This window comes from Myotis daubentonii, chromosome 14, assembly GCF_963259705.1.
Source record: "Myotis daubentonii chromosome 14, mMyoDau2.1, whole genome shotgun sequence".
In the NCBI taxonomy this organism is placed as follows: Eukaryota; Metazoa; Chordata; class Mammalia; order Chiroptera; family Vespertilionidae; genus Myotis; species Myotis daubentonii.
This window is the reverse complement of record NC_081853.1, coordinates 2,217,415-2,243,128: the sequence shown is the minus strand read 5'-3', so window position 1 is coordinate 2,243,128 and position 25,714 is coordinate 2,217,415. Positions and strand designations below refer to the sequence as shown.

At 46.4% G+C, this 25,714-nt stretch overlaps 1 protein-coding gene across 1 annotated transcript; it reads right to left on the bottom strand.

Moving 5' to 3' along the window:
• Positions 1-1,600: 1,600 nt before the first annotated feature.
• On the bottom strand, positions 1,601-25,714 carry PROK2 (prokineticin 2). The gene is made up of 3 exons (XM_059662953.1): positions 25,318-25,714; positions 21,635-21,760; positions 1,601-3,425 (listed from the first exon to the last, which is right to left on the bottom strand). The coding sequence occupies exons 1-3, from the start codon at positions 25,411-25,413 to the stop codon at positions 3,321-3,323; spliced, it is 327 nt and encodes a 108-aa protein (XP_059518936.1). The 5' UTR covers positions 25,414-25,714; the 3' UTR covers positions 1,601-3,320.

The window sequence follows — 25,714 nt, the reverse complement described above, 5'->3', positions numbered from 1 at the left end:
GGAGGGTGGAGGGGGTCAATGGAAAAAATAAAAACAAAGGGGACATCTGTAATACTATCACAATAAAGATAAATTAAAATAAAATAAAAAGAAAAACAATTGAAAATTAATGTTTAGATCATATTAATCATATTTCATTAACAAATTGAATAAAGCCAACTGGTTAATATTGCAAAAAAAGTGTTGCTTTTAAAATAAGGTTGTTGAAGTCAGAAATGAGTTTTCATGGAAGTCTATGTTTTCAGTGAAATCCAAAGGTGCACTTGAGTTTGGTCAGTAGCCTCAGGCATAAGATTCATTTCTACCTCATAACGGATCCCATCCATTCACACTTACTACAGAGCACGTCGCTGTCCCTTATCTTTAGAAATTCTGGCCTATGAAGTCCCAATTTTAGTGAGAGGCCATGCTGGGCCTGGCAGAAACCATGCCACAGTCTTCATAAAGCAACACTTTGTGTTCTTCGCATAGAATTATTATAAAAAAGAGTCTCCATGAGGTCTGATTACAAGTATTTTTGAAATATTTGAAAGGTGCTAGCTAGCTTCGGTAATACGTCAAAAGAGTAACTAAACAGAACTACACACTAAACAAGAAAGTACTGTCCTGGACGGTCTGTTCCGTGGTTAGAGTGGTGGCCTGTGCTCCGAAGGGTCCTGGGTTACTTGGGTCTCAGGTTCACTCCCAGCCTTCGGTTGGGCCATGTGTGGGAGACAACCAGTTGATGTGCCTCTCACATCAGTGTTTCTCTCTCTCTGTCTCTCACTCTCTCTCACTCCCTGCCACTCTCTCTGAAAAGCAATAGAAAAAATACCCTCAAGTGAGATTTAACAAAAACAAAAAAAGGGAGTATTATTCCTCCATAAAAATAGCCCAGGGCAGAGTATCAAAGGACAAAGCTGGTTTTCTGGGTGGCTGTGAGTCCGTAGGTACAGCTCTAGGCCACCTCGCTCTCGGCTGCGTTCAGTCCTCCAGGTTAAAAACTGAGTTGGTATTGGCAAAAGTAATTTTTTTAGAAGTTGATTATATGACTTTTAACATGGGAAAATGGATGATTGAGCCCCAGCCGGTTGGCTCAGTAGATAGAGCATCAGCCTGCGGACTGAAGGGTCCTGGTTTGATTCTGGTTAAGGACACATGCCTGGGTTGCAGGCTCAATCCCCAGTAAGGGGTGTGCAGGAGGCAGCCGATCAATGATTCTCTCTCATAATTGATATTTCTCTCTCTCTCTCCCTCTCCCTTCCTCTCTGAAATCAATAAAAAAAAATATATATTTTTTAAAAAATGGATGATTGATCCATTTGTTTTCACCACTTATGTGAAAACATTTAGCAAAATTGCTGAACTGCCTGTTGTTTTTACCCATGATTCCACTTGCTGAAGTCTAAATTTTTTTCTCAATGAACTCACTAAGGAATGTTCCTTGAACACAGACTAAACTGAACCCAAACCACTACTTCCGTGACCAAGGATGGTAATTAGCGCAGCACAACCCCCCACGTTTCTGAGCGGCTTGCCGGGGAGCCGAAGGCCTGGCGGAGTAAACAGCTACCACGGGACCCTTCTAGTAGGTTGGCATGAGGAGCTTTGGTCAGTGAGACACATTTCATAAGCCATTTATTTGTGACACTGAATCCATTTACAACACTTGCTGGGTTTCAAGGCCAGGCCACGCTGGCATCGCTGTCTGGGGAGCGCCGGCACCTGCCCCAGCGCCGGGTCGGACTCGCCCTCACCACCTGCTGAATCGGCAGTGACACCCCACGGGTCGTTCTGGTTGCAGTCGGTTCTGTATGTCATAATTTTCCTTCATTCTCCAAAGCCTCGCTGACTCACATGGTTTTTGTACTTCCTTAACATTCATGCAAACAGACTTTTCCTGTATGTAAAGTGAAAATGCGCAGACAACAGTGCTATTTGACCAACTGAAGAGTCTTTGCCAAGTTTGGGATGTGGGCTATATAAAAATCAGCTTGTGATAAAAACTGAAGACAACTGTGACAAAAATAAGGATATAATATTAAAATAAATCAAGGGGTATACAGTACTGATACAGGATTTTCGATACAGAAATTCTGATACAGAATTTTTACACAGCAATAGTGATCCAGGTGCAAATGGCAGGATGGCAGGCAATCCATTACAATAGAACTTCTGGTTACACATGAAGTTTAAATTACAAGTTAATACCGATTTTAAAGGGTAACTAGTTTTATGCCAGAATAAAACCAGCACTTCCTCTTCAAGTGACATTTTTGGGAACATCTCTAACTACAAGAGTTTTCTAATGAAATTAGCTTCATAGAAAAAGAAATTATGTAATACTGTACTGTAGCGACTTGCACATAAACCAATTACTGAACCTCTGCACCACACCTAAAAGAATATTTTGCCAGTCTGATAAAAAAAAAAAGTATTAATTTGAGTTGTTCACACCAGATGGATATTGTGTGTTAGCTGTTGTCATTTTTAATTTGACAATCTAAGGGAAAGAGGCAGGTGCTGCAGGTGTCAAAAATTCTCGTGGCTCACCAGTGTGCAGGGAGGGGCACACCAGCTGAAACACTGCTGTATCAGGAATTCTTTAAAAACCCACCTATCAATCTGGACTAAATTAATTGGACCCTCCATTCCTTTGTCCTCACACAGTCCCAGCAGACCCGAGGCCTGCGCAGACGGGCTCCATGGGCGTCTAGCAGCTCTCACCCTCACTCCATGTCAGAGATGCTGAGGGGTCTGGTGTAACTCTCCACTTGTCACTGCTTAGGAATCATCAAGAAGTTTGATTTTCATCAGTGACTCCACCAGCAAACTGGACGATATGGACACGCCTCCCCACCACACACATATTTTAAAATGCCATAAGGACAGGGAGGTAAATGGCAAAGAACCAAGTGAGGTCCTTAAAATTCTCTGAGGAGTGAGAGACCAAAGGGTGAGCAAGGATGTGAGTGGGGCAGGGATGGGAGACAAGGGTTTAAGAAAAAAGAAGTGTCTGTAACAAAATATCAAATTCTTATTGTCCTTATTTTTGTGAAAATGGGTGTTATTGGCATTAAAAAAAGCCAAACCAAATCCTAACCCAAACAGGGAAATGAGAACCAGTTCCATAATGCCTTGAACGTTACATTTCTACCCCAAACTAAATGTTTTTCAGTAAAAAGAGGTCTTTTAAAAATCAAAGCTAGAAATGTCACTTGGAAGGTTGCGGAAGCACTAGCTTTTCTGTCTGGCACACTATATGTCTGGCACAATAGCAAGGAATAGATCTTACAGGCATCATGTGGCTGCTCACATTTCAAGTTCCTGCTCTAAAGTGATCACTTTCGGGCTAAACAAACAAACCGGTTGACTGCAGCTCTTGAGCAGGCTAAGCCAGGCATGCATGGACACGTGTGAAGCACCCTCCGCCCAAAAAATGGGACCTAAAATAAAAAAGAAAACCGAGTCAGAGCAGGAAACGTAAAACCAAACAAAAACAAAACCCCACCAAACTCTCCTTGGGAAACGTCTTTGACGAATAGCTGGCGTTTGGGGGTTGACAACTGGCCCAGCTGCCCAGCAGTGTGGTCAGCACTTCTATGCGTTGCCCTTTTCCATCCTCCCCGCCGCTGAGCGTGGCAGCTGCTTTCATCAGAGCCGTTCCCAGGTGAGAGACGAGGCAGCGAGACTAGTAACCTGCCCAGGTCATACCCAGAACTTGAAGCGCGGCTGGCAGTGGACCAGAGACTCGGCTTTGAACCACCAAGCTCTACTGTTCCTCTTTCTCACTGTAATTCTTTCTCCTGCTCCTGGAGCCCCTGAAGGGCAGACACAGGGGGCATGACCACAGCCATCTAACAAGCAAATGTAAACTCACAGGCAGTAAGCAATACATAGCTTCACACCCTGGCACACAGATGTCAGAGGAATCAGAATCTCGGGGGTGGGAGGAAGGGGGAGAAACAAGAGGGAAACTTGGGAAGGAGCAAGCTTGGTCTGCTGACATGGAAGTAAGCCAACCCCGCCGAGGCAGAGCCCCAGCCGAAGGCCGGCTCACTCCGAGAGTCCTGGAACCCTGCCCGTGCCACCAACGGGGCTGGCTGAGGAGGGCCAACCAGCAACTGGGCCGGTGGTTCCGTGCAGGGGCCGGTGGCGGGCGCTCCACATGCATGTGCCTTCTGCAGGCAGAGAGCCAGTCAGCCGCTCCCCAGCAATGGTGCCTCATGAGAAGCTGCCCGTTGTTCTGCAGGATACGCGGGGGAAGCTCCCCAGCTTAGAGGTGGTGACGGTCGGTGAACTGGGAGGGCAAGTTCCTCAGAATCAGGTAAGTGAGAGGCCAGCGAGCAGACTCCCACCTCAGGGCTGTGCCACAGCTGACACGTTCCTGTTTCCAGCCCACATGCTTTCGTCAGCGCCATTCCGGCGTATTTCTGACTATTCCACCCAAAGAGGCCCCCGGTCCCCATGGCCTGTCCTGGTGAGGAATCTGAGAAGCATCTTCAGTGCCTTCTGGATACTTTCTATGAAGAAGAGGGCTGTGCAGACAGTGGCGGAACCATCCTAACCTTTGTTTGGTTCGAGCTGATGGACAGGCCTGACTGGCCGCCCAAGCACCAAGGTTACTTATTCCGGGTGGTAACTTTGGGTGGGGCCACACCATGTTCCTCTTACCTCCTTTTCCCTGTTTCTTCTCTTCCTCTTTCTTCTCTTCCTCTTTCTTCGTTCCTGCCTTCCATTTCCAAAATGGTTCTGGAAGGGCCCGGGAGACGGTTGAGAACAATGTATACAAAGGGAGGCAGGAGGCGGGGCTGTGTGTGGTGGGCAGGCGGAGCCATCCGTTCCGTTGTCTTTTTGAAAGGGCGACGCTTTCAAGGCTCCAAGGACCGTGTCTCCACGGGCGCCTGGCGCCAGCACGGTGCAGACTTGCTCTCGGAATGGTTCTGTCACTGTGTGTGTCAAAGGTGCCTGGGCGCTGGGCTCACCTGCTGACAGAGAAGGTGGGTGCCGCGGGCCAAGCTGGGTGACTATAGACAGTAGGAGTTACACTCCATGAACTTCCGGTCCCTTCTGGGACTGTGAGAGCCCCCTTTCTGTCCAGCCTAAAACGACTGCGTGGGCCAGTGTTCCTCACTTTGGGGCGATGCTCCCCGCCACTCCCCTCAGGCAACATCTGGAGACAATTTTGTTCATCACAACCAAGAGGGCAGCGCCACTGACATTTCGTGGGTTGGGGCCAAGGATGTGATAACCACCCTACGATGCACAGGCCAGTCCTTACAGCAAAGAAATGTCTGGCCCCAGTGTGAGCAGGCAGCAACCGCCGAGGGAAAGGAGCTGGAAGGAAGCGAAACTAAAAACACCAAGCATGTCCCTTTTATTCATTCATCCGGCGGCCATTTGCTGAGTGTCACCAGCATGTTTAGGTGCTGCGGATACAGCGATAAACAAAACAAGGGAGGCCCCTGCCCAACATGGAACTCACACTTCAATTATGAAAGAGAGATAAGCCAGTGAAATACACTGTCACTAATGCTGCCCTCGCCGTGCTCCCTGTCCTGCGCATGACGCTGTGGTCACTCTGGCTTGTCACATGGGCTGTCGGCGCCAAAAGCAGACAGGAAGGAAAAACAGGCCAAATCTCGTACAGCATCTTAACCCGCCCCTTTCATATGACAGCTCTGATGACAAAGACCACAGTTTCTGACATGACACGCTGAGAGCCTTGCTGATTTCTTCACTGGCCCATTCACTTCCAGATCTACATACACAGAGTGGCAAGCTAATAGGTGTCTGACAGTCACCAATGTGAACCAGTGCTGACAGACAACGCATATCAGAGGAACAAGCAGAGCCCAGGAGCTAACTGTTCAGTCCAGACTTTAGAATCAACTATACATCAACCCAATGTTCCCACTAGCCCAGCACTCCAAGCGCATGCCCTGGGAGACATGGAGCAGAGCACCAGCGCGTAGTGAAGGCATGAGCCTCACCCATTGGCAACAGGTTTTGGAAGAGGAAACAGCGTTTCTCTCCAGTCATGTTAAAGAAGAAACTATATGGGAGATGGGAAGAAAAGCCTAGTCATGTGTCATTTTATCTTTCTATCTTCTATCTATCTATCTATCTATCATCTATCTATCTATCTATCTATCTATCTATCTATCTATCTATCATCTATCTATCTATCATCTATCTATCTATCTATCTATCTATCTATCTATCATCTATCTATCTATCATCTATCTATCTATCTATCTATCTATCATCTATCTATCATCTATCTATCATCTATCTATCTATCTATCATCTATCTATCTATCTATCTATCATCTATCTATCTATCATCTATCTATCATCTATCTATCATCTATCTATCTATCTATCATCTATCTATCATCTATCTATCATCTATCTATCATCTATCTATCTATCTATCTATCTATCTATCTATCTATCTATCTATCTATCTATGTATGTATCTAAAAGGCTAAGTGACCGACCGTATGTACATCTGACCATTCGACCGACTGGCACATATGACACGCACTGGCAATTTAAAAATAAACACTGATTCGCGCATGCACGAGACATACAAAGCTCTTGCTGGCGCCAATCGCATGCAACGCCAGAATGTATCAGAAGACCAACTATTAGCACAACGTACTTCTGAAGTCGAAAAAAAGTGATGTTGTCAATAGAATATTGTTTATTTATTAATCAATTTATATATTATTTTCATATACATTTTACTAATTTTCTTTCATCTCTGACACTTCTATGATAGAAAAAGGGTGAATAGCGATATTAAAATATTTTGTATTTTAATTTTATACTATTATACTAGAAGCCCGGTGCACAAAAATTTGTGCACTCGGGAGGGTCCCTCAGCCTGGCCTGTGCCCTCTTGCAGTCGGGGACCCCACAGGGAATGACCACCTGCTGGCTTAGGCCCACTCCCCAGGTGATTGGGCCTAAGCTGGCAGTCAGACATCCCTCTGGCAGCCCGGGAGCCCTCAGGGGATGTCCACTTGCAAGTGGGGAGCAGGCCTAGCTGCAGTCGGACATCCTTAGTGCTGCTGAGGAGGCGGGAGAGGCTCCCACCACCACCGCTGTGCTGGCAGCCATCAGCCTGGCTTGTGGCTGAGCAAAGCTCCCCCTGTGGGAGCGCACTGACCACCAAGGGGCAGCTCCTGCATTGAGCGTCTGCCCCCTGGTGGGCAGTATGTGTCATAGTGACCAGTGGTTCCCAGTTGCTCTGCTGTTAGGGTGAATTTGCATAGTACCCTTTTATTATATAGGATAGAGGCCTGGTGCATGGGTGGGGGCCGACTGGTTTGCCTTGAAGGGTGTCCCGGATCAGAGTGGGGGTCCCACTGGGGGTCCTGGCCAGCCTGGGTGAGGGGCTGAGGGCCATTTTCAAACTGGCCACAGCCCCTTCAGGGTGGGGGTCCCTGCTGGGGTCCCTGGCCCATCTGGGTGAGGGGCTGATGGCTGTTTGCAGGCTGGCCAAGCCCCCCAGCAGGGACCCTCACCCCATGAGGGTGTGGCCATCCTGGATGAGGGGCTGATGGCTTTTTGCAGGCTGGCCACAGCCCCTTCAGAGTAGGGGTCCCCACTGGGGTGCCAGGCCATCCTGGTTGAGGGGTTGATGGCTGTTTGCAGGCTGGCCACGAGCCCCAGCCACCCATGCTCCCAGTGGAGGTTGGCTGCAAGCAGGTATCTGGGATTTGCTTAGCTTCTATAATTGAAACTTTGTTGCCCTTTGCAGAGGCCAGAGCCAGCCAGAGCAGGCTGGAAGCTTGGCTTCCTCCATTGCCGTGGCAACCAAGCCTCCTGACTGCTCCAGCTCCATGGCTGCCGGCCACCATCTTGGTTGGGTTATTTGCATATAGTTGTTGCGATTGGCTGGTGGGCGTGGCTTTGGCATAGTGAAGGTATGGTCAATTAGCATCGTTGTCTTTTATTAGTGTAGATATACTATTTTGACATGTAATTTTTTTTGCAGTAATGTAATTACCACACGAATCTTTCTTCTAATTAATTTTCTTTCAATGTGAATGAATCCATGCACCAGGCCACTGGTTTGTAACAAAACTGTTTTGCAACAACATTTTTGGTACATAGTTCTTTAAAAAATCAAATGGTAGAATAATGCATAAAATAAAACTGAGAGTCCAAAACTCCCAGTTTCTGGTTTTATTAATTATGAAGATTGCTATGTATCTTAATTTGGTTACATTTTAAATTGTTTCTTCAAGTTTTTTTGAAATACATATAAATTAATATAACCCTAAATAATGCAATCATCAACCTGGCTTCCTCTTGTGAGGAGAGGGTTGACCTGGGCTGGGATGCTGGGCCTTCCCACTGACCTTGGCCTTTGGCTGCATTGTGCCCTCGAGAAGACTGGCTGAACACGGGAGCAGCGGGTTGGCCTCACTGGCTGTGTGAACATCGGTTAGGGGAGCTGTTGGCATGCAGGCCTCAGGCCTCTGGGGCTAGGGAGTCACAACAGATTTGCAAAACACAAGGGTGGTAGCTTCTGTGGATCAAGGGGAGCCCCATACCTTGGCCCTTGAATTTGGTAGCACCCATAGAGTTGAGAGACCAAAAGAAGCTGTGTGCCTGGGTAGCTGCTGAAGCTCCCAATGAGCAGTGGGTGCTGATCTCCATATTGTGTCTTGTAGGCTAGATTGATGTAGCATGAGGCTAATGGTGCTCAATCAGGGCGATTCCAGAACACAACCCCCTCTGAATGCCCCCCAAACCTGCCAGGGGACACATGTCATAGTCTGGAGACATTTTTGTTGTCACAACTAGATAGCAGATCAAGGCCAGAGATGCTGCTAAACTTCACACAATGCACAGGACAGCCTACAACACAGTTTCTTGACTTCGAGGCTGGTGGTGGCCAGGTTGAGAAGCTCTGCCTAGACTGAGCTGTATGTATTTCCTCCGCATCTCTCCACCAATGGCCAATGGCCCTGCAATCACAGCTGCAATCCTGCCCCCAGGAGGCCAAAAGTAGACAGAGGTTCCTGACATCATGTGATGAAAGATGAGGCAATTAACACATTATGCTTTCCTCTACCATCTTTCACTACATTCTGTAGTGATAGGAGTTATATTTTAGTAGGCATTTTCAAAAATTTTCTACTCCATCCTGAAATTAGAGCTGTTTACAATGTTCTGTCACAGGTTCAGTCTGTAACAGAAAGTTAATCATTTAAAATCCTCCATTTTCTTTTTACATAAACAAAAGACGCATGTTCTAATTTGAATTTTTTTTTCTTCAAAAAATAATAATTTGTCATTTAAAAATGCAGCTAAAGAAAGTAAAACTAGTGCTTAAAATTTTGATATAAAAAGTGGAACAAAATAAATATTCAGATTAATTTTTTTCAAGGAAATAGTTAAATTAAAAAATTTCATAAAATAATCGTATATTATTAATCCTCTATATAATAAAAAGGTAATATGCAAATTGACCCTCACACCCTCATAAGATGGCTGCCTATGACAAGGCCAGCAGGGGGGTTAGTGAGAGATGACCAAAAAACTGAACAAGCAGGCTGCATGGGAAGACCAGGCCAGGAGGGGGGGCAGCTGGGGACAACCAGGCCATCAGGGGGGGCAGTTGGGAGTGACCAGGCCAGCAGGGGGGCAGTAAGGGGTGACCAGGCAGGCAGGCAGGTGAGGAATTAGGAGCCAGCGGGCCAGGATTGTGAGAGGGATGTCCAACTGCCAGTTTAGGCCTGATCCAGGCCTAAACTGGCAGTTGGACATCCCCCAAGGGGTCCTGGATTGGAGAGGGTGCAGGCTGGGCAGAGGGGAACCCTCCTCCCCTGCACAAATTTCATGCACTGGGCCTCTAGTAAGTAATAAAAATTAAAAGTATTAAACAACCTATCTAATAATAGACAAACATGGTAATTGATTGTACCTTCACTATACTTCCCATTGGCTAATCAGGGTGATTTGCAAATTAACTGCCAACAAAGATGGCGGTTAACCGCCAACAAAGATGGCGGTTAATTTGCATACATAGGCAAAATGCTGGGAGGCGAAAGGGGAAGGACAGAAGAAGCCGCCTGCTGCTGATGGTGATTGGAAACCCAGGCAGCAGGCAAGAGCTGGGTGGCAGGGCAAAGGCGGGGCCACCTTTGCCCTGCCCCCCGGCCTGTGATCAGAGAACCGGGGCTGCCTTTGCCCATCCCCCAGCCGGTGATTGGAGAAGCCAGGCGGGGCAGGGAAGAGGTGGCGCCAGCAGCCATCTCTTCCCTGCCCCTCCCCAGCCGGTGATCAGTGATCAGCGAAGCCGGGCGGTGTTCGGGGAAGTAACTGTATTTTTTTTTCAAAGTACCTGAATTTTTAATAATTTCTTGACATGGTAAAAGAATTTTACATTATGATCCAAGGGTGGTGGGGTGAGGAGCAGCAGAACAATCCAACAAACAAAAAGGGAAACAGAAATGCATGGTGGAAGGGATTTGAAGGGTAGGTAGGGGCATTGCCCAACTAAAATGCAATTGGTTTGTTACTGAGTACTATTCATGGGGAGACAGCATCCTGACTCCTTCTCTATACAGCATATTGGGAGTAAAAATGATGCATCCAGGTGGAAATATGATTAGTGGTTGGAAGACAGACAGGGAAAAAAGAAGTCAGAAAAAGACACTGAGAGGGTCACTGGCTGGCTGGCTGAAAATACTGACTGTCCAGTAGTGATAGAATAAAAAAGTGGGGGATATCTCTGGAGGATTCAAGAGATAGGGAGAAACTCTTCTATGGTTTTGACTTGCCCAGCAGATTTCTACATACACACGTGTACACGCCTATGTTTGCATGCACACACATATACACATAACTGACTACTCTCCCTGGAAGCATAGAAGAAGAAGAAGCCGCCAGAAGAAGAAGCCACCCACCTTTGGTCCAGACGCCAGTGCCTGACAAGCCACCCGCTGCAGCCACCCGGAGAAGCTGCCAGCCCTGTGGTCCACGGTGCCAGCGCCTGTGGCCAGGGAAATAGGTTCCCTCTTCTCCTACTGCAGTCATTACTTCAATATTCCCCTTCTGAATTTCTCTCCTGTGCTGCAACCCAACTCCACTTTTCATCAGAAGGATACAGAACAGAGAGAGCAGTGTTAAAAGCTTACATTTTTAAGCTGGTAAGGTTGGTACTTTAACATATAAATGGAAAACTAGAGTCCTTAAGGTCACAAAGGCTACAAAGGACAGGGACAGCGCATGACCTATTATATCCAGCAATCCATATGGGGACTGAAAACTTTGCAGTGATGACAATTACTGAAGATATGAATCAACTAAAATAGTTGACAGGGACAATTCTTCCATCTTTGAAAATATCTACATCAAATCTGTTTAAATAGATTTTCATCTGCATAATATAACACATTCTGACAAGACCACCACCACCACCAATGTGGTCAGTGTTGTGCCAATAAATGTTTAATAACTGAGGGACCCCCACCCCCAAGTGCACAAATTTTTGTGCACCAGGCTACTAGAGTAATTATAAATTTCCAAAGCCAACAGATAAGCAGAATGGGATGGAACTGGCTGGTCTTTGTAAACTTTAGAAAGTATAGGTATTAGTAAACTTTAAAATAGGCATCTTTTTATTATGTATTTTTTTACTGATTAAGGTATTACAAATGTGTCCTTATCCCCCCATTGTCACCTCATCCCCCGAGTCGTGCCCTCATAAAATAGGCATCTTTTAAAAACAGCAAAGTATTCCTTGTAGACATATGATTCAGTAACTTATTCTTAATTGTTTAAAAACTTGTTAAAAATAAAGGCATGCTAAAACTATTATTTGCCTAAAAATGTGGTTAGAAAACATGTTCTCCTTTAATGGACTTATATTTTACTCTATTTTTGAATTATCAAATATAAAGTTAAAAACCAATAAGTATAGCCCTGGCCAGTATTCTCAGTGGTTAGAGCATTGGCTTGCCCACCAGAGGGTCTCTGGTTCGATTCCAGGTCAAGGTCTGGTACTTGGGTTGCTGTTTTGATGCACCCCAACCAAGGTCACATCGATGTTTTTTTCTCACTCTCCCCATCCTCCTTTCCACTCTTTTAAAAAATTAATGGGAAAAAATATCCTTACTTCTCAGGTGAGGGTTAAAAAACAAACAAACAAAAATCCCTATAATGATAACAGTACAGCCTAGTCAGATCTGAATAGGGTGAAAGTTCAGATCTGCACACTCCACAAGTGTACTGAATCATATGAAATACCACAGTAAACTGAGCTCAGGACTATCAATTCCTACCCATCCTTATCAAGTTCATTCATTAAATATAAGTTCACTTCATAAAAATTAACAGACATTTGTGGCTAATAACTAAGTCAAACCAGAATGGAAAGTTTAAAATTTAAATAGGTGTAGTCTTCACCTATTCATAGCCTTATGTTTTTAGAACACCAATTCCTGTGGCCATGCCTAGTTAATCCATTTTTTTCTTTAAAAAAGCAGGGGGCCACCATCAACAAATCCACAAATGACAAGTGCTGGTGAGGATGTGGAGAAAAGGGAACCCTAGTGCACTGCTGGTGCGAATGCAGGCTGGTGCAGCCACTATGGAAAACAGTATGGAGCTTCCTCAAAAAATTTAATATGGAACTCCCATTTGACCCAGTGATCCCACTTCTGGGAATGTTTCCTAAGAATCCAGAAACACCAATCAGAAAGACTGTATGCACCCCTGTGTTCATAGCAGCACAATTTAGAATAGCTAAGACCTGGAAACAGCCCAAGTGCCCATCAGTGGATGAGTGGATAAAAGCTGTGCTACATTTACACCATGGAATACTATGCAGCTGTAAAAAAGAAGGAACTCTTACCCTTTGAGACAGCATGGAGGGACCTGGAAAGTATCATGCTAAGCAAAATAAGGCAGTCAGAGAAAGACAAGTACCACATGGTCTCACTCATATTTGGAATCTCATGAACAGTTACAGATCCAGAGACAGAGAACAGACTGTGGATTCCCAGAGGGAAGACGGAGGGGTGTGGGAAGAGATCAACCAAAGAATTTATATGCATACTAGAGGCCCAGGGCATGAAAGTAGTGTATTTGAGGGGGAGGTTCCTCTGTCCGGCCTGTGCCCTCTCACAGTCTGGGACCCCTCGTGGGATGTCCGCCTGTCAGCTTAGGCCCAATCCTCTCAGGCACCCACAAAACATCTGGCTGTGAAAACATCTGGGGTTTCTGTCCACCAGGGAGAGAGAGCTTGCAATACAGGCACCCTCTTAAAGGGCCACACACAAGATTTTATTCGCAGCCACTCACCCTGGGTTTCAGCAGAGGGCAGAGCAGCCTACAGCCACATGAGAAATCAAAAGATACCTTGAAACAAATGAAAATGAGAACAAAACAACCCCAAGTCTGTGCGATACAGGGAAAGCAGCCCTAAAGGAAAATTTATACCATTACAGGCCTATCTCAAGAAACAAGAAAAAGTTCAAATAAACAATATAACTTTACACTTAAAGGAACTTGAAAAAGAACAACACAAAGAGCTCAGAGTGAGCAGAAGGAAGACAATAATAAAGATCAGAGCAGAAAGAAATGAAACAGAGTCTAAAAAACAATACGAAAAAAAGTAAATAAATAAAATACAATACGAAGTATAAATGAAACCAAGAGCTAGTTCTCTGAAAAGATAAACAAGATTGACAAACCTTTAACCAGACTCATCAAGAAAAAAGAGAGAGGACCCAAATAAACAAAATCAGAAATGAAAGAGAAGTAACAACTGACACCAAAAAATTACAAAGGATTTTAAGAAATATTATGAATAACTATATGCCAACAAATTGGACAACCTGAAAGAAATGGGTAAATTCCTACAAACATGCAATCTTCCAAAACTAAATCAGGAAGAATCAGAGAATCTGAATAGACTGGTTAATTAAAGCAATAATAATAGCCCTAACTGGTTTGGCTCAGTGGATAGAGCATCGGCCTGTGGACTGAAAGGTCCCAGGTTTGATTCTGGTCAAGGGCATGTACCTTGGTTGTGGGCACATCCCCAGTGGGGGGTGTGCAGGAGGCAGCTGATCAATGTTTCTCTCTCATTGATGTTTCTGACTCTATATCCCTCTCCCTTCCTCTCTGTATATATATATTTAAATAAAACAGTAATAATAATAATAATAAAAACACTCCCAACAAAGATCCCTGGACTGGATGTGTTTACAGGTGAATTTTACCAAACATTCAAAGAAGAAATAACACCCATCCTTCTCAAACTACTCCAAAATATTGAAAACCAGATAATGACAAAGAAAGAAAAGTATAGGTCAATATCCCTGATGAGCATAAATGCTAAAATCTCAACAAAATATTGGCAAACCTAGTCCAGCAATACATTAAAAGACCATACACCAGGATCAAGTGGAATTTATTCTGGGAGTGCAAAGTTGGTATAATATCTGCAAATCAATAAGCATGGTACACCACATAAACAAAATTAAGGGTAAAAACCACATGATCATGTAAATAGATGCATAAGAAAGCATTTGATAAAACCCAGCACCCATTATTTATCAAAACTCTCAGCAAAGAGAGAATGAGGGAATATACCTTAATGTAATGAAGGCCCTGTAGGACAAACCCACAGCCAACATCATACTCAATGGACAAAACCTACAAGCGTTTCCCTTAAGAACAGGAACAAGACAAAGATGTCCACATTCACCACTCTTATTCAACATAGTACTGGAAGTCCTAGCCACAGCAACCAGAGAAGAGGAAGAAATAAAAGGCATCGAAATTGGAAAGGAAGTAGTAAACCTGACATTATTTGCAGATGGCATTATATTGTATAGAGAGAACCCTAAAGATTCCACCAAAAATCTACTAGAACTGATAAATGAATTCAGTAAAGTAGCAAAATACAAAATAAATATCCAGAAATAAGTTGCATTTTTAAACACAATGATGAATGATCAGAAATGGAAACTAAAAAAAACAATTCCATTCACAATTGCTTTTAAAAAATAAAATACCTAGGGATAAATTTAACCAAGGATGTAGAAGACCTGTATTTGAAAGAAACTAAAGAAGATACAAGCAAGTGGAAGCATATACTGTGTTCCTGGATAGAAAGAAGTAACATTAATGTGTCCATACTACCCAAAGCAATCTACAGATTCAACGCAAGATACCAATGGCATAGTCACAGAACTGGGACAAACATTCCAAAAATTTATATGAAAACACAAAAGACCCCAAATAGCAACAACAATCTTGAGAAAGAAGAACAAAATTGGAGGAATAATACTACCTGATATCAAACTATACCACGAGGCATAGTAATTGAAACAGCATGGTACTGGCACAAAAACAGACACACAGATCAGTGGAACAGAGTAGAGAGCTCAGAAATAAACCCACACCTTTATAGTCATTTAATATTTGACAGAGGGGACAAAAACATACAATGGGCTATAGCTATTCTATTCAATAAACGGTGTTGGGAAAGTTGAACTGATACGTGCAAAAGAAAAATGAAACTAAACCACCTCCTTACTCCTCACATAAGAATAAACCAAAATGGGCTTACAAACTTAAATGTTAGACTTGAAGTCATAAAAATCTAGAAGAAAACACAGGCAGTAAAATCTTGGACATTTCTTGTAGCAATTTTTTTTTTCTGATATATCTCCTTGGGCAAAGGAAAAAAAGAAAAAGCAAGCAAATGCGACTAAATCAAACTAAAAAGTTTTTGCGCAGCAAAGGAAACCATTGAGGAAATGAAAAGACAACCCATGTAATGGGAGAACATATTCACCAATGAGACATCTAATAAGGGGTTATCATCTGAAATTTATAAAGAACTTATAAAACTCACCCCCCAACCCCCCCCCAAACAATCCAATTTAAAAGTGGGCAAAGGACCTTAATAGACACTCTCCAAAGAGAATGTTTTGATGGCTAAAACACATGAAAAGAGGCTCAAAGTCACTAGTCACGAGAGAAATGTAAGTTAAAATGACAATGAGGTATCACCTCACACCTGTCAGAGTGGCTACTATCAATTAATCAACAGATAACAAGTGCTGGTGAAGATGTGGAGAAGAGGGACCCTCCTGCACTGCTGGTGAGAGTGCAGACTGGTGCAGCCACTGTGGAAAGCAGTACCGAGCTACCTCAAAAAATTGAAGCTGGAACTGCCCCTGAACCACCAATTTCACTTCTGGGAATTTATCTGAAGAAACCAGAAACAGTAAATAGAAAGAATATATGCACCTCTATGTTCCTTGCAGCATTATTTAGAATAGCCAAAATTTGGAAGCAGCCCAAGTGCCCATCCGTAAATGAGTATATAAAACAGCTGTGGTACATTTACAAAATGGAATACTACTTGCCCTTAAAAAGGAAGAAAATGTTATCCTTTGCGACAGTATGGATGGACCGGAAGAACAGGATAATAAGTGAAATAAGGTAGTCAGAGAAAGACAACTGCCATGGAATTTCACTCAGATGTAGATCTAATGAATAAACTGAACTAGTAAGCAAAATGGAGACAGACTCAGAGAGAGCAGGCTGACAGCTCCTGAGGTGGAGGCTGGGCAGAGTGGAGGGACTGAACAAGGAAAGAGAAAGAACTCATGGTGTGGACAACACTGTGGTAATTATGGGGGGTGGATGGGAGTGGAAGAAGGTATAGAGCAGTGGTTCTCAACCTTCCTAATGCCGCGACCCTTTAATACAGTTCCTCATGTTGTGGTGACCTCCAATTTCATTGTTACAAATTGAACATAATTAAAGCATAGTGATTAATCACAAAAACAATATGTAATTATATATGTGTTTTCCCATGGTCTTAGGCGACCCCTGTGAAAGGGTCTTTCGACCCCCAAAGGGGTCGCGACCCACAGGTTGAGAACTGCTGGTATAGAGGAATACATGGTGATGGGGAAAACAAAATAAATAAAAATATCTCTGATTTGGAAAACTCATTGGAACTATAAGATGAGACAAATTCCCACTTTGGACTGTTAATCCTCATCCACACAAGCCAGTTCCAGTCCATTGGCCTCAATGGTGTTCCATAAACACAGCAGCTTTTGTGGAGAAAGAAGTGGTTAGACGTTAAGACCACAGACAAGAAGAGACGCCTGGTGTCTGCCATCTGACCTGGCACCTGTGACTCAGCAGTCCCCAAAGGCCTCAGTCTGAACATCGGTGTGTGGAGACAGGGGCAAAAGCAACCATTCTTTCCAGCGCCCTGAGCACCGGACACACAGCACTGACAGGTCCAGCAGGCGCAGCTCCTGCTATGAGCACAAGACCTGTCCCTCTTCACCTGGCTTAGCCACAGGCTGCGACCCTCCCGGGGTGCCTGAGGCTACGCTGCAGAGCAGCACGTCCCAAGGACAGGCTGAGCGGAGGCTAAGCTCTCAGCAGCGGACTCACACGTACCACGACCAACATTCAGAAAGGAACGTGCCCATGGAGACCGGTGCCCAGAGAGACTGGTGCCCAGGGGAGACCGGTGCCCACAGAGACTGGTGCCCAGGGAGATCGGTGCCCACAGAAACCGGTGCCCACGGAGATCGGTGCCCAGGGAGACCGGTGCCCAGGAGAGACCGGTGCCTAGGGAGACTGGTGCCCAGGGGAGACCGGTCCCCAGGGAGACAGGTGCCCAGGCGAGACCGGTGCCCAGGGGAGACCGATGCCCATGGAGACCAGTGCCCACGGAGACCAGTGCCCAGGGAGACCGGTGCCCAGGGAGACCGGTGACCAGGTAGACCGATGCCTAGGGGAGACCGATGCCCAGGGGAGACCGGTGCCCACGGAGACCAGTGCCCAGGGAGACTGGTGCCCAGGGAGACGAGTGCCCAGGGGAGACCGGCGCCCAGGGAGACCGGTGCCCAGGGAGACCGGTGACCAGGGAGACGAGTGCCCAGAGAGACCAGTGCCCAGAGAGACCGGTGCCCATGGAGACCGGTGCCCAGGGAGACTAGTGCCCAGGGAGACCGGTGCCCACAGAAACCAGTGCCCACAGAGACCGGTGCCCAGGGAGACCAGTGCCCAGAGAGACTGGTGCCTAGAGAGACCGGTGCCCAGGGAGACCGGTGCCCAGGGGAGACCAGTACCCAGGGAGACTGGTGCCCAGGGGAGACCGGCGCCCAGGGAGACCGGTGCCCAGGGAGACTGGTGCCCAGGGAGAGGAGTGCCCAGGGGGACGAGTGCCCAGGGGAGACCGGCGCCCAGGGAGACCGGTGCCCAGGGAGACCGGTGACCAGGGAGACAAGTGCCTAGAGAGACCAGTGCCCAGAGAGACCGGTGCCCAGGGAGACCGATGCCTAGGGAGACCGATGCCCAGGGGAGACCGATGCCCAGGGGAGACCGGTGCCCACGGAGACCAGTGCCCAGGGAGACTGGTGCCCAGGGAGACGAGTGCCCAGGGGAGACGGGCGCCCAGGGAGACCGGTGCCCAGGGAGACCAGTGACCAGGGAGACGAGTGCCCAGAGAGACCAGTGTCCAGAGAGACCGGTGCCCATGGAGACCGGTGCCCAGGGAGACTAGTGCCCAGGGAGACCGGTGCCCACAGAAACCAGTGCCCACAGAGACCGGTGCCCAGGGAGACCAGTGCCCAGAGAGACTGGTGCCTAGAGAGACCGGTGCCCAGGGAGACCGGTGCCCAGGGGAGACCGATGCCCAGGGGAGACCAGTGCCCACGGAGACCAGTGCCCAGGGAGACTGGTGCCCAGGGAGACGAGTGCCCACAGAAACCAGTGCCCACAGAGACCGGTGCCCAGGGAGACCAGTGCCCAGAGAGACTGGTGCCTAGAGAGACCGGTGCCCAGGGAGACCGGTGCCCAGGGGAGACCAGTACCCAGGGGTGAGACCAGTACCCAGGGAGACCGGTGCCCAGGGAGACTGGTGCCCAGGGGAGACCGGTGCCCAGGGAGACTGATGCCCAGGAGAGACCGATGCCCAGGGAGACTGGTGCCCACGGAGACCGGTGCCCACGGAGACTGGTGCCCAGGGGAGACTGGTGCCCACAGAGACCGGTGCCCAGAGAGACCAGTGCCCAGAGAGACCAGTGCCCACAGAGACCGGTTCCCAGGCGGCTGGGCCAACAGCACCTTCCCGAGGTTTGGAACCAAGACAGATGACTGTGGTTTAAGACCTTCCCAGTTCTAAATAGCCAAGACTAAAGGTGCATGTCATGTTTAAAAATGACAGTACAGTCGCGAGCGATAAAACCCAGGGGAAGAATGGTCTAAACATAACAGGAAGTGTTTCTCAAGGAAACCACAGGAGAGCTACCCTCAGCTTCAGATGTGTCCCAACAACCAGAGTCCCTGCTGCAGACAAGCCGCGGAGCACAGCCACGACAAGGTAATCATTACGCTTCCGAGAAAGTGGCAACAGGAACCTCGCCTGCGCCTGTGCAATACCGGGAAGATGCTTGATTCAGCTGCAGCTTTAACCTCTCTGCACACGCGGTAAAAGCGGAGTGGAATCCACTTTGCTTCGGTAACATGGAGAGGGGGCACTGCAGAGACAGCTCTGCCTGCAACAAGCTACCTGGCCCGGGCGCATCCCTATGCCCTGGCCTTCACTTTACTGCTTGGTAAATGCGGTCATGGGACTAGAAAGCAAGGCACTGTGTCGTCCCTGGAGGAGTTTGCATTTCAAAAGTTTTGAATCTTTTGGGCAAGGACTGTCCAGGCTCCCCACACTTCTCTGCTCCCTCCCACCTCCCACCCACCCCTGCTAGAGGCCTGTAAACCTGCTCCACTCACCCTGCCCTCCTATGCTCATACCAATTATGCCAATGACGCTTCAAAGGTATGGCTTAGGCCACTCTGATAGTAACCTGTTAGATAATATACAGTGGAAAATTAACTATCATTAACCTCTAGGACTGTGAACAATCTATCCTACAGTCAGTCAATTACTTTTATATCTTAAATTAAGATACAAGACTAGTTGTATTATCAATGATTTTCGGACACAAACAAACACAAAACAACAGATGGCAGCTGCCTCCACTTTGCTCATAGGTATGTAAATTCTTATGTTCTGAACGCAGACACTAACAGCTCAGCGCACACCTCTACCACAAGACACAACTGATTTACTTCTGCCTTAGCAGTAGGTCTGATATAAAAAATCTTTTCAAGAACTTCTATACTCTTATTTCTGCAAAGAAGCATATGATGGTATATGATGGGATATATGTCCATATACATACACACACACACACACTGAGTGGCCAGATTATGACCACCTGATGTTTGTAGGCACATTAGCCGTACACTGCATCGTATGGATATGGAAGCCGAAGGCCTGTTCAAACACCTTTGCTGTCTGCAGTTACCAAGATAAAACGTCTCCAATTCGCACAGGAACACAAGGATTGGATAGTCGAGCATTGGAAAAAAGTCACGTGGTCCGATGAATCACGTTTCCAGTTGCATCATGCAGATGGCAGAGTGAGAATTTGGGGAAAAGAGCATGAGTACCCCACATGCATGAGTACCACCCTTCAAGCTGGTGGGGGCAGTGTTATGGTTTGGGGCATGTTTTCCTGGCATGATTTGGGCCCTTTAATTCGTGTGGAACAACGTCTGAATAGCACAACATACCTAAGTATCATTGCTGATCAGGTTCATCCTATCATGTTGATGGCATATCCCAATGGAGATGGCTTCTTCCAGCAAGACAATGCGCCGTGCCACACCCCTCGTATTGTGCAGGAGTGCTTTCAAGAACATGCCAGACTTAGAGACCATGTAAATCCCTTTGGAAAAACTGGGCCCAGTGTATTCAGTTAATAATCATATAGTCTCATGATTTGACTTGTGTAGTGTTTAGTGGCTGTGTACGGTATAAGATTAATATAGACTCAATCACCAGATCTCAATCCAACTGAGCATTTGTGGGACGAAGTTAAAAGAGCCATCAGGCAGCTGGTTCCACAACCATCAAATCTCAGAACTGGACAGTGCTATTCATCAGGCATGGTGTCAGATTCCTCGCATCACCTTTCAACATCTCGTGGAGTCAATGCCAAGAAAAATCGCCGCAGATTTGAAGGCAAAAGGTGGCCCAACGAAGTACTGATGGGTGGTCATAATAATCTGGCCACTCACGTTCAAATATAATCCATGTCCAAAGGCTGTTAAATCGCGTTGTTTACCCACATCTTCAGAAAAACATCACTTCTACTGTCGTGGTAAACAACCTGCTTCCCCATTTATAATGGTCTGTCCCTCTAGCAACTTCAGCATGAAATTATAGCTAATTTGCCTACAAACGTCAGGTGGTCATAATAATCTGGCCACTCGGTGTGTGTGTGTGTGTGTGTGTGTGTGTGTGTGTTCCTAAATGATTTTAAACAAATTCATGTGTTTGAAATTATTTTTATGAAGTATCTCTAATGTCATGAGAACTATGACAGGAAACTGATTGCCAGACTGAGTTAGAGGACACAATTCTTTCCAACGGAAGGGGAGCGGGCAGAGCAGGTGGTTTCCACTGTCATCTTCTCTAACTTCCATGCCCTGGGCTGCATGTCACACAGGCTTGCTCAAGGTGAGGGCACTGCAACAGGAGAGAACCACTGTGAATACAAGTACACATACTCACTTTACGGGACCGTGGGTGGCAGCTGTCTCCTGCTCTGCCCATGGGTGTGCAAAGCCTTAGGCCCCGAATCCAAATGCTAACAGCACAGCACGTGTTCCCAACACACTGGAAGTCATCGTTGCAAGCCTGGAATGACACCGGCAAGCATAAATAGAGATAGTGGGAGAGACTCAGGGGGGGCCATCTAAAAATAGCAAGAAAAAAGCTCTTTAACTATCCAACTGCTCTGTGATAATAATCCCATATATAAAAAACTGCAATCTTCATTTACTTGTCCATGTTTGCCATAAAACATAATCAGAAGAGATTTTCCTAGTTTTTTAAAAAATGGCCTAAAAATGACTCACACATTATGAAAACCTTAAACACAATTTTTTAAAAACCAGTTATCTTTTTCTAGTGCTTTATTGAATTTGCTTTGAACTTGAAAAAAATGAGTCTATATTAATCTTATACCGTACACAGCCAACTAAACACTACACAAGTCAAATCATGAGACTATATGATTATTAACTGAATACACTGGGCCCAGTTTTTCCAAAGGGATTTACATGGTCTCTAAGTCTGGCATGAACTGCTTCAGACCCATCAAGGCACTGATGTAAATTTTAGAAAGACTCATTTTCCTTTTTAAATATTTGCATTTTGGTTCATGACACTTGATGTTTCTCACACCACTGACTTGATTTTCACCATTTCCTCTTTAAAGAAAGAAATCTCATAGGGTGAGAATGGGCAGACCAAGGCTTTTCCTTATGTTACTCTTTTATCGCCAGTGAGTAACCTGCAAAAAGAAAATTGTTGGCTTAGCTAGCATATACACATGTGCATATTATAAAACCAATGGAGCTTCTATCGGAGCCATCAGAGGAGAAAATGCAATTGTTAACAGTGATGACTCAGGGCACCTGCTCCCAATACAAACACTGTAAATACACATAATTAAAGAATCAACTACGGCCCTCACTGGTTTGGCTCAGTGGATAGAGCGTCGGCCTGTGGACTGACCGGTGCTGGGTTCAATTTCAGACAAGGCATGTACCTTGGTTGCGGGCACATCCCCAGTAGGGGGTGTGCAGGAGGCAGCTGACTGATGCTTCGCTCTCATCGATGTTTCTAACTCTCTATCCCTCTCCCTTCCTCTCTGTAAAAAATCAATAAAAAATATATTTTTAAGAAGAATCAACTATGAAGGAATTCCATACTGTGATAAATAGAAATAAACAATTAAGTCTAAATTTATATGCTTAAAAATCGATCTGAAGGTCTATTGTTCTTTCCTAGAATCAACCAAAAATAGGATGCTTTGTTTGAATGGTGTGTGGTAATCTATTTTGCCAACATTAAAGTAAAAACATCCTGTCTTATAAAATATGTAAGAAATAAAAAAATTTATAATTTAGGCACAAGTTTAAATGTACATTTATTGGAAACAACTAAAGCATTCCTTCAAAATTCTAGTTTTGGGGACAGCCATAACTTCTTAAATATAAACACATGGACACACTTTATTACTTTTAATTGATTTATTTCCCCTGCTAACACTTTTTTCTCAACCTATTTAAAACAAGTATCTGGACTAAGACTACAATTTCCACCTTGGGGTGTTTGGACATTTATCGGAAAATATTTAATCATTTCCATCTTCCAGCTCTTATCTGTATGCCAGGTATCATGCCCACGTGGCTCTCCCGACCATCAGTGAAATGTTCAGCACATGATGTTTCCCAATGTGGTTTTAACAAAACGATGATATGTATATATATATACTTATTGGGATCCAGCCTGCAACCCAGGCATGCGCCCTTGACCGGAATCGAACCTGGGACCTTTCAGTCTGCAGGCCGATGCTCTATCCATTGAGCCACACCAGCCATGGCTCAATGACTTTAAATGACTACATATATTCGCCCAAACAGTAAGTGTTTAAGGTGGAGGTTTCAGGCCATATTTTATTCCAACAGATGCTCAAGACCCCGCATTCTGAAGCCCCACCAACTCTATTAGACAATCAAAATCAAGCCAAAAATCTTTTAAAATTCAACCCATCGCTTGGATGTTTAATATCCTATGGACAATATATCCAGATAAGTTATTTAGTTTTTCATTTGACTCCAGATGGTTCCTGTCATGGAGACATAACTGCATTTCGTCATTGCCGTGCAGCTTTAGCGACTCGTAAAAGAATTCTCCTTTTGTAACACAGAGTTAAAATCACAACAAACAGCACATATACTATATAACAAGCCCGTCTAAATCTCTCTATAGATAAACATCCAATGTGATAAAGATTTCATTTTGTAACAAGAAGCTTCAGTTCCTGGAAATATTTACAAAGAATTGCATAGGGTTATATATTTTTAATTAGACAGCTGCTCCCTAACGCCCTTCAGCCTTAAGCCATTGCAGATCTAGTCAAACTGTGTTGTCCTGTGAATGGAACAAAAAGATACTTATATTGCAAAAGAATTTTGGGCTCAGAGGATTAGCAGAAATTTTAAATGAGCCAGCGGGAGAAGAGGGGGAAATCATGTTTCAATTCTCATGTATTAGAAAGACCTATAAAAACATTTTTCAACCACACCAGCTGGCTACTTTCAAAGGTATTCAAATACATTTTGTAAAAAATCTCTAAATGACTCTAATAACTATCACAACTCTTACAGCTGCGTATCTCCTGGGCGGAGCCGCATACTGCTGAGGTCCCAGGGCTCAGAATGTGCTCTGAGACTGCTAATTAGCATGGAGACAACAGAGCTTTATTTTCTCAAGACAATGGCATTTCCCTTCGATTTAAATGTTATTTCATTATCATTTCAAATATGGACGTTTTCTTTAAATCCTAGAACGTGGACTTGGATATTTGGAGCAATTTAATGGAGGTGTAAAGTAATTTCAGACTTGGAAGAAAGGAAGAAGGACATGACAGCGGGTTGGCACTGTTGGTGTAAAGTGGACTGGACCTGTGGATTCTGTACAGGAGCTCACCCTCAGGCCCACACAAAGACCTCTGGGCGGGGAGAGGGTGAGCCAGCGCCTGCGCCCCACGCAGATCTCTCTAAGCTGAAGCCTTACCTGGCCCCCTTTCCCATCGTTCGCAGGAGCAGGAGGTGCTTCATCGGGAACTGGAAATGGGAAACTTCCATAGGGAGACTCTCAAGACGCGGGGGAAACACCCCCACCCCCAAAACAAACAGAGAACCCTGGGACCCAGAGAGAGGCACCCACATTGCTTTTCAGAGCGCACACATGGCCTGGGACCAAGGTCTTTCCAAGCGATTCTGTGGGGGACGCGTGGGGAGCATGCGCCGGGCGGAGTATGCGCCAGGCCCCGGCAGTTCAGCAAGGGCCTCGGGGTTCAGGTTCAGGCGGCACGTCCCGGGATAGAGCTTGAGGGGACTGAAGAGCATCTTCCCGCGGACAGAGAAGGACCAGACCCCAGGAGGGTGCGGGGAGACAGGCGAGGCAGGTGGGGAAGTGCGACGAAGGCGCCCAGGGCGGCACTTGGTCACTTTTCTTGCGGGGCGCGCCCAGGGTCCGTGCTGTCGGGCACCCTCCTAAGTGCGCCACGGGGCGGCCCAGGCGGGTCCCGGCGCCGGGACCCTCTCCCCGCGGCCCTCGCTGCCCTCGCGGTGCCTCCCCCAGCCTCTCGGGCGCCCGCCGACAGGTGCGGGGCTGCTTACCCCGGTGATGACGGCGGCGTCCCCGGCGCGGGGAGCGAGCAGCAGCGGCGGCAGCAGCAGCAGCAGCAGCAGCGGGGCGCCGCGCGGGTGCCTCATGGCGCCCTCGGGGCTGGCGGCCGTGGGGGCGGTCCGGGCGGTCGGGGCGGGCGCTCGCTGGGGCGCAGAGCTTCGGGCTGGCGGCGCCGCGAGCCTCGGGCGGTTATAAAGGCGAGCGCGACCGTGACTCAGCCGCGGGCGCTGCGGGCACCCCCGCCCCCGCTCCCACGCCAGCCCGCGCCCCGCCTCGGGCGCCACGCAGGCAGCCCCGGGAGCCCCGCGCCCCGCGCCTGACTCGCCCCGCGTGGCTGCCGGGCTGAGACTCGCTGCCGTCCTCGTTGCCAAAGCGACACGTGCTCAG

Excerpts from the sequence above, each read along its gene's own strand:
- PROK2 (XM_059662953.1), bottom strand. The coding sequence starts at position 25,413 with ATGAGGCACCCGCGCGGCGCCCCGCTGCTGCTGCTGCTGCTGCTGCCG. Across the intron at positions 21,761-25,317 it reads ACGCCGCCGTCATCACCGGG|GCTTGCAACGATGACTTCCA; the intron begins GTAAGCAGCCCC and ends GTGTCATTCCAG. Across the intron at positions 3,426-21,634 it reads GCCACCCACGGTCCCGTAAA|GTCCCATTTTTTGGGCGGAG; the intron begins GTGAGTATGTGT and ends TTTTTATTTTAG.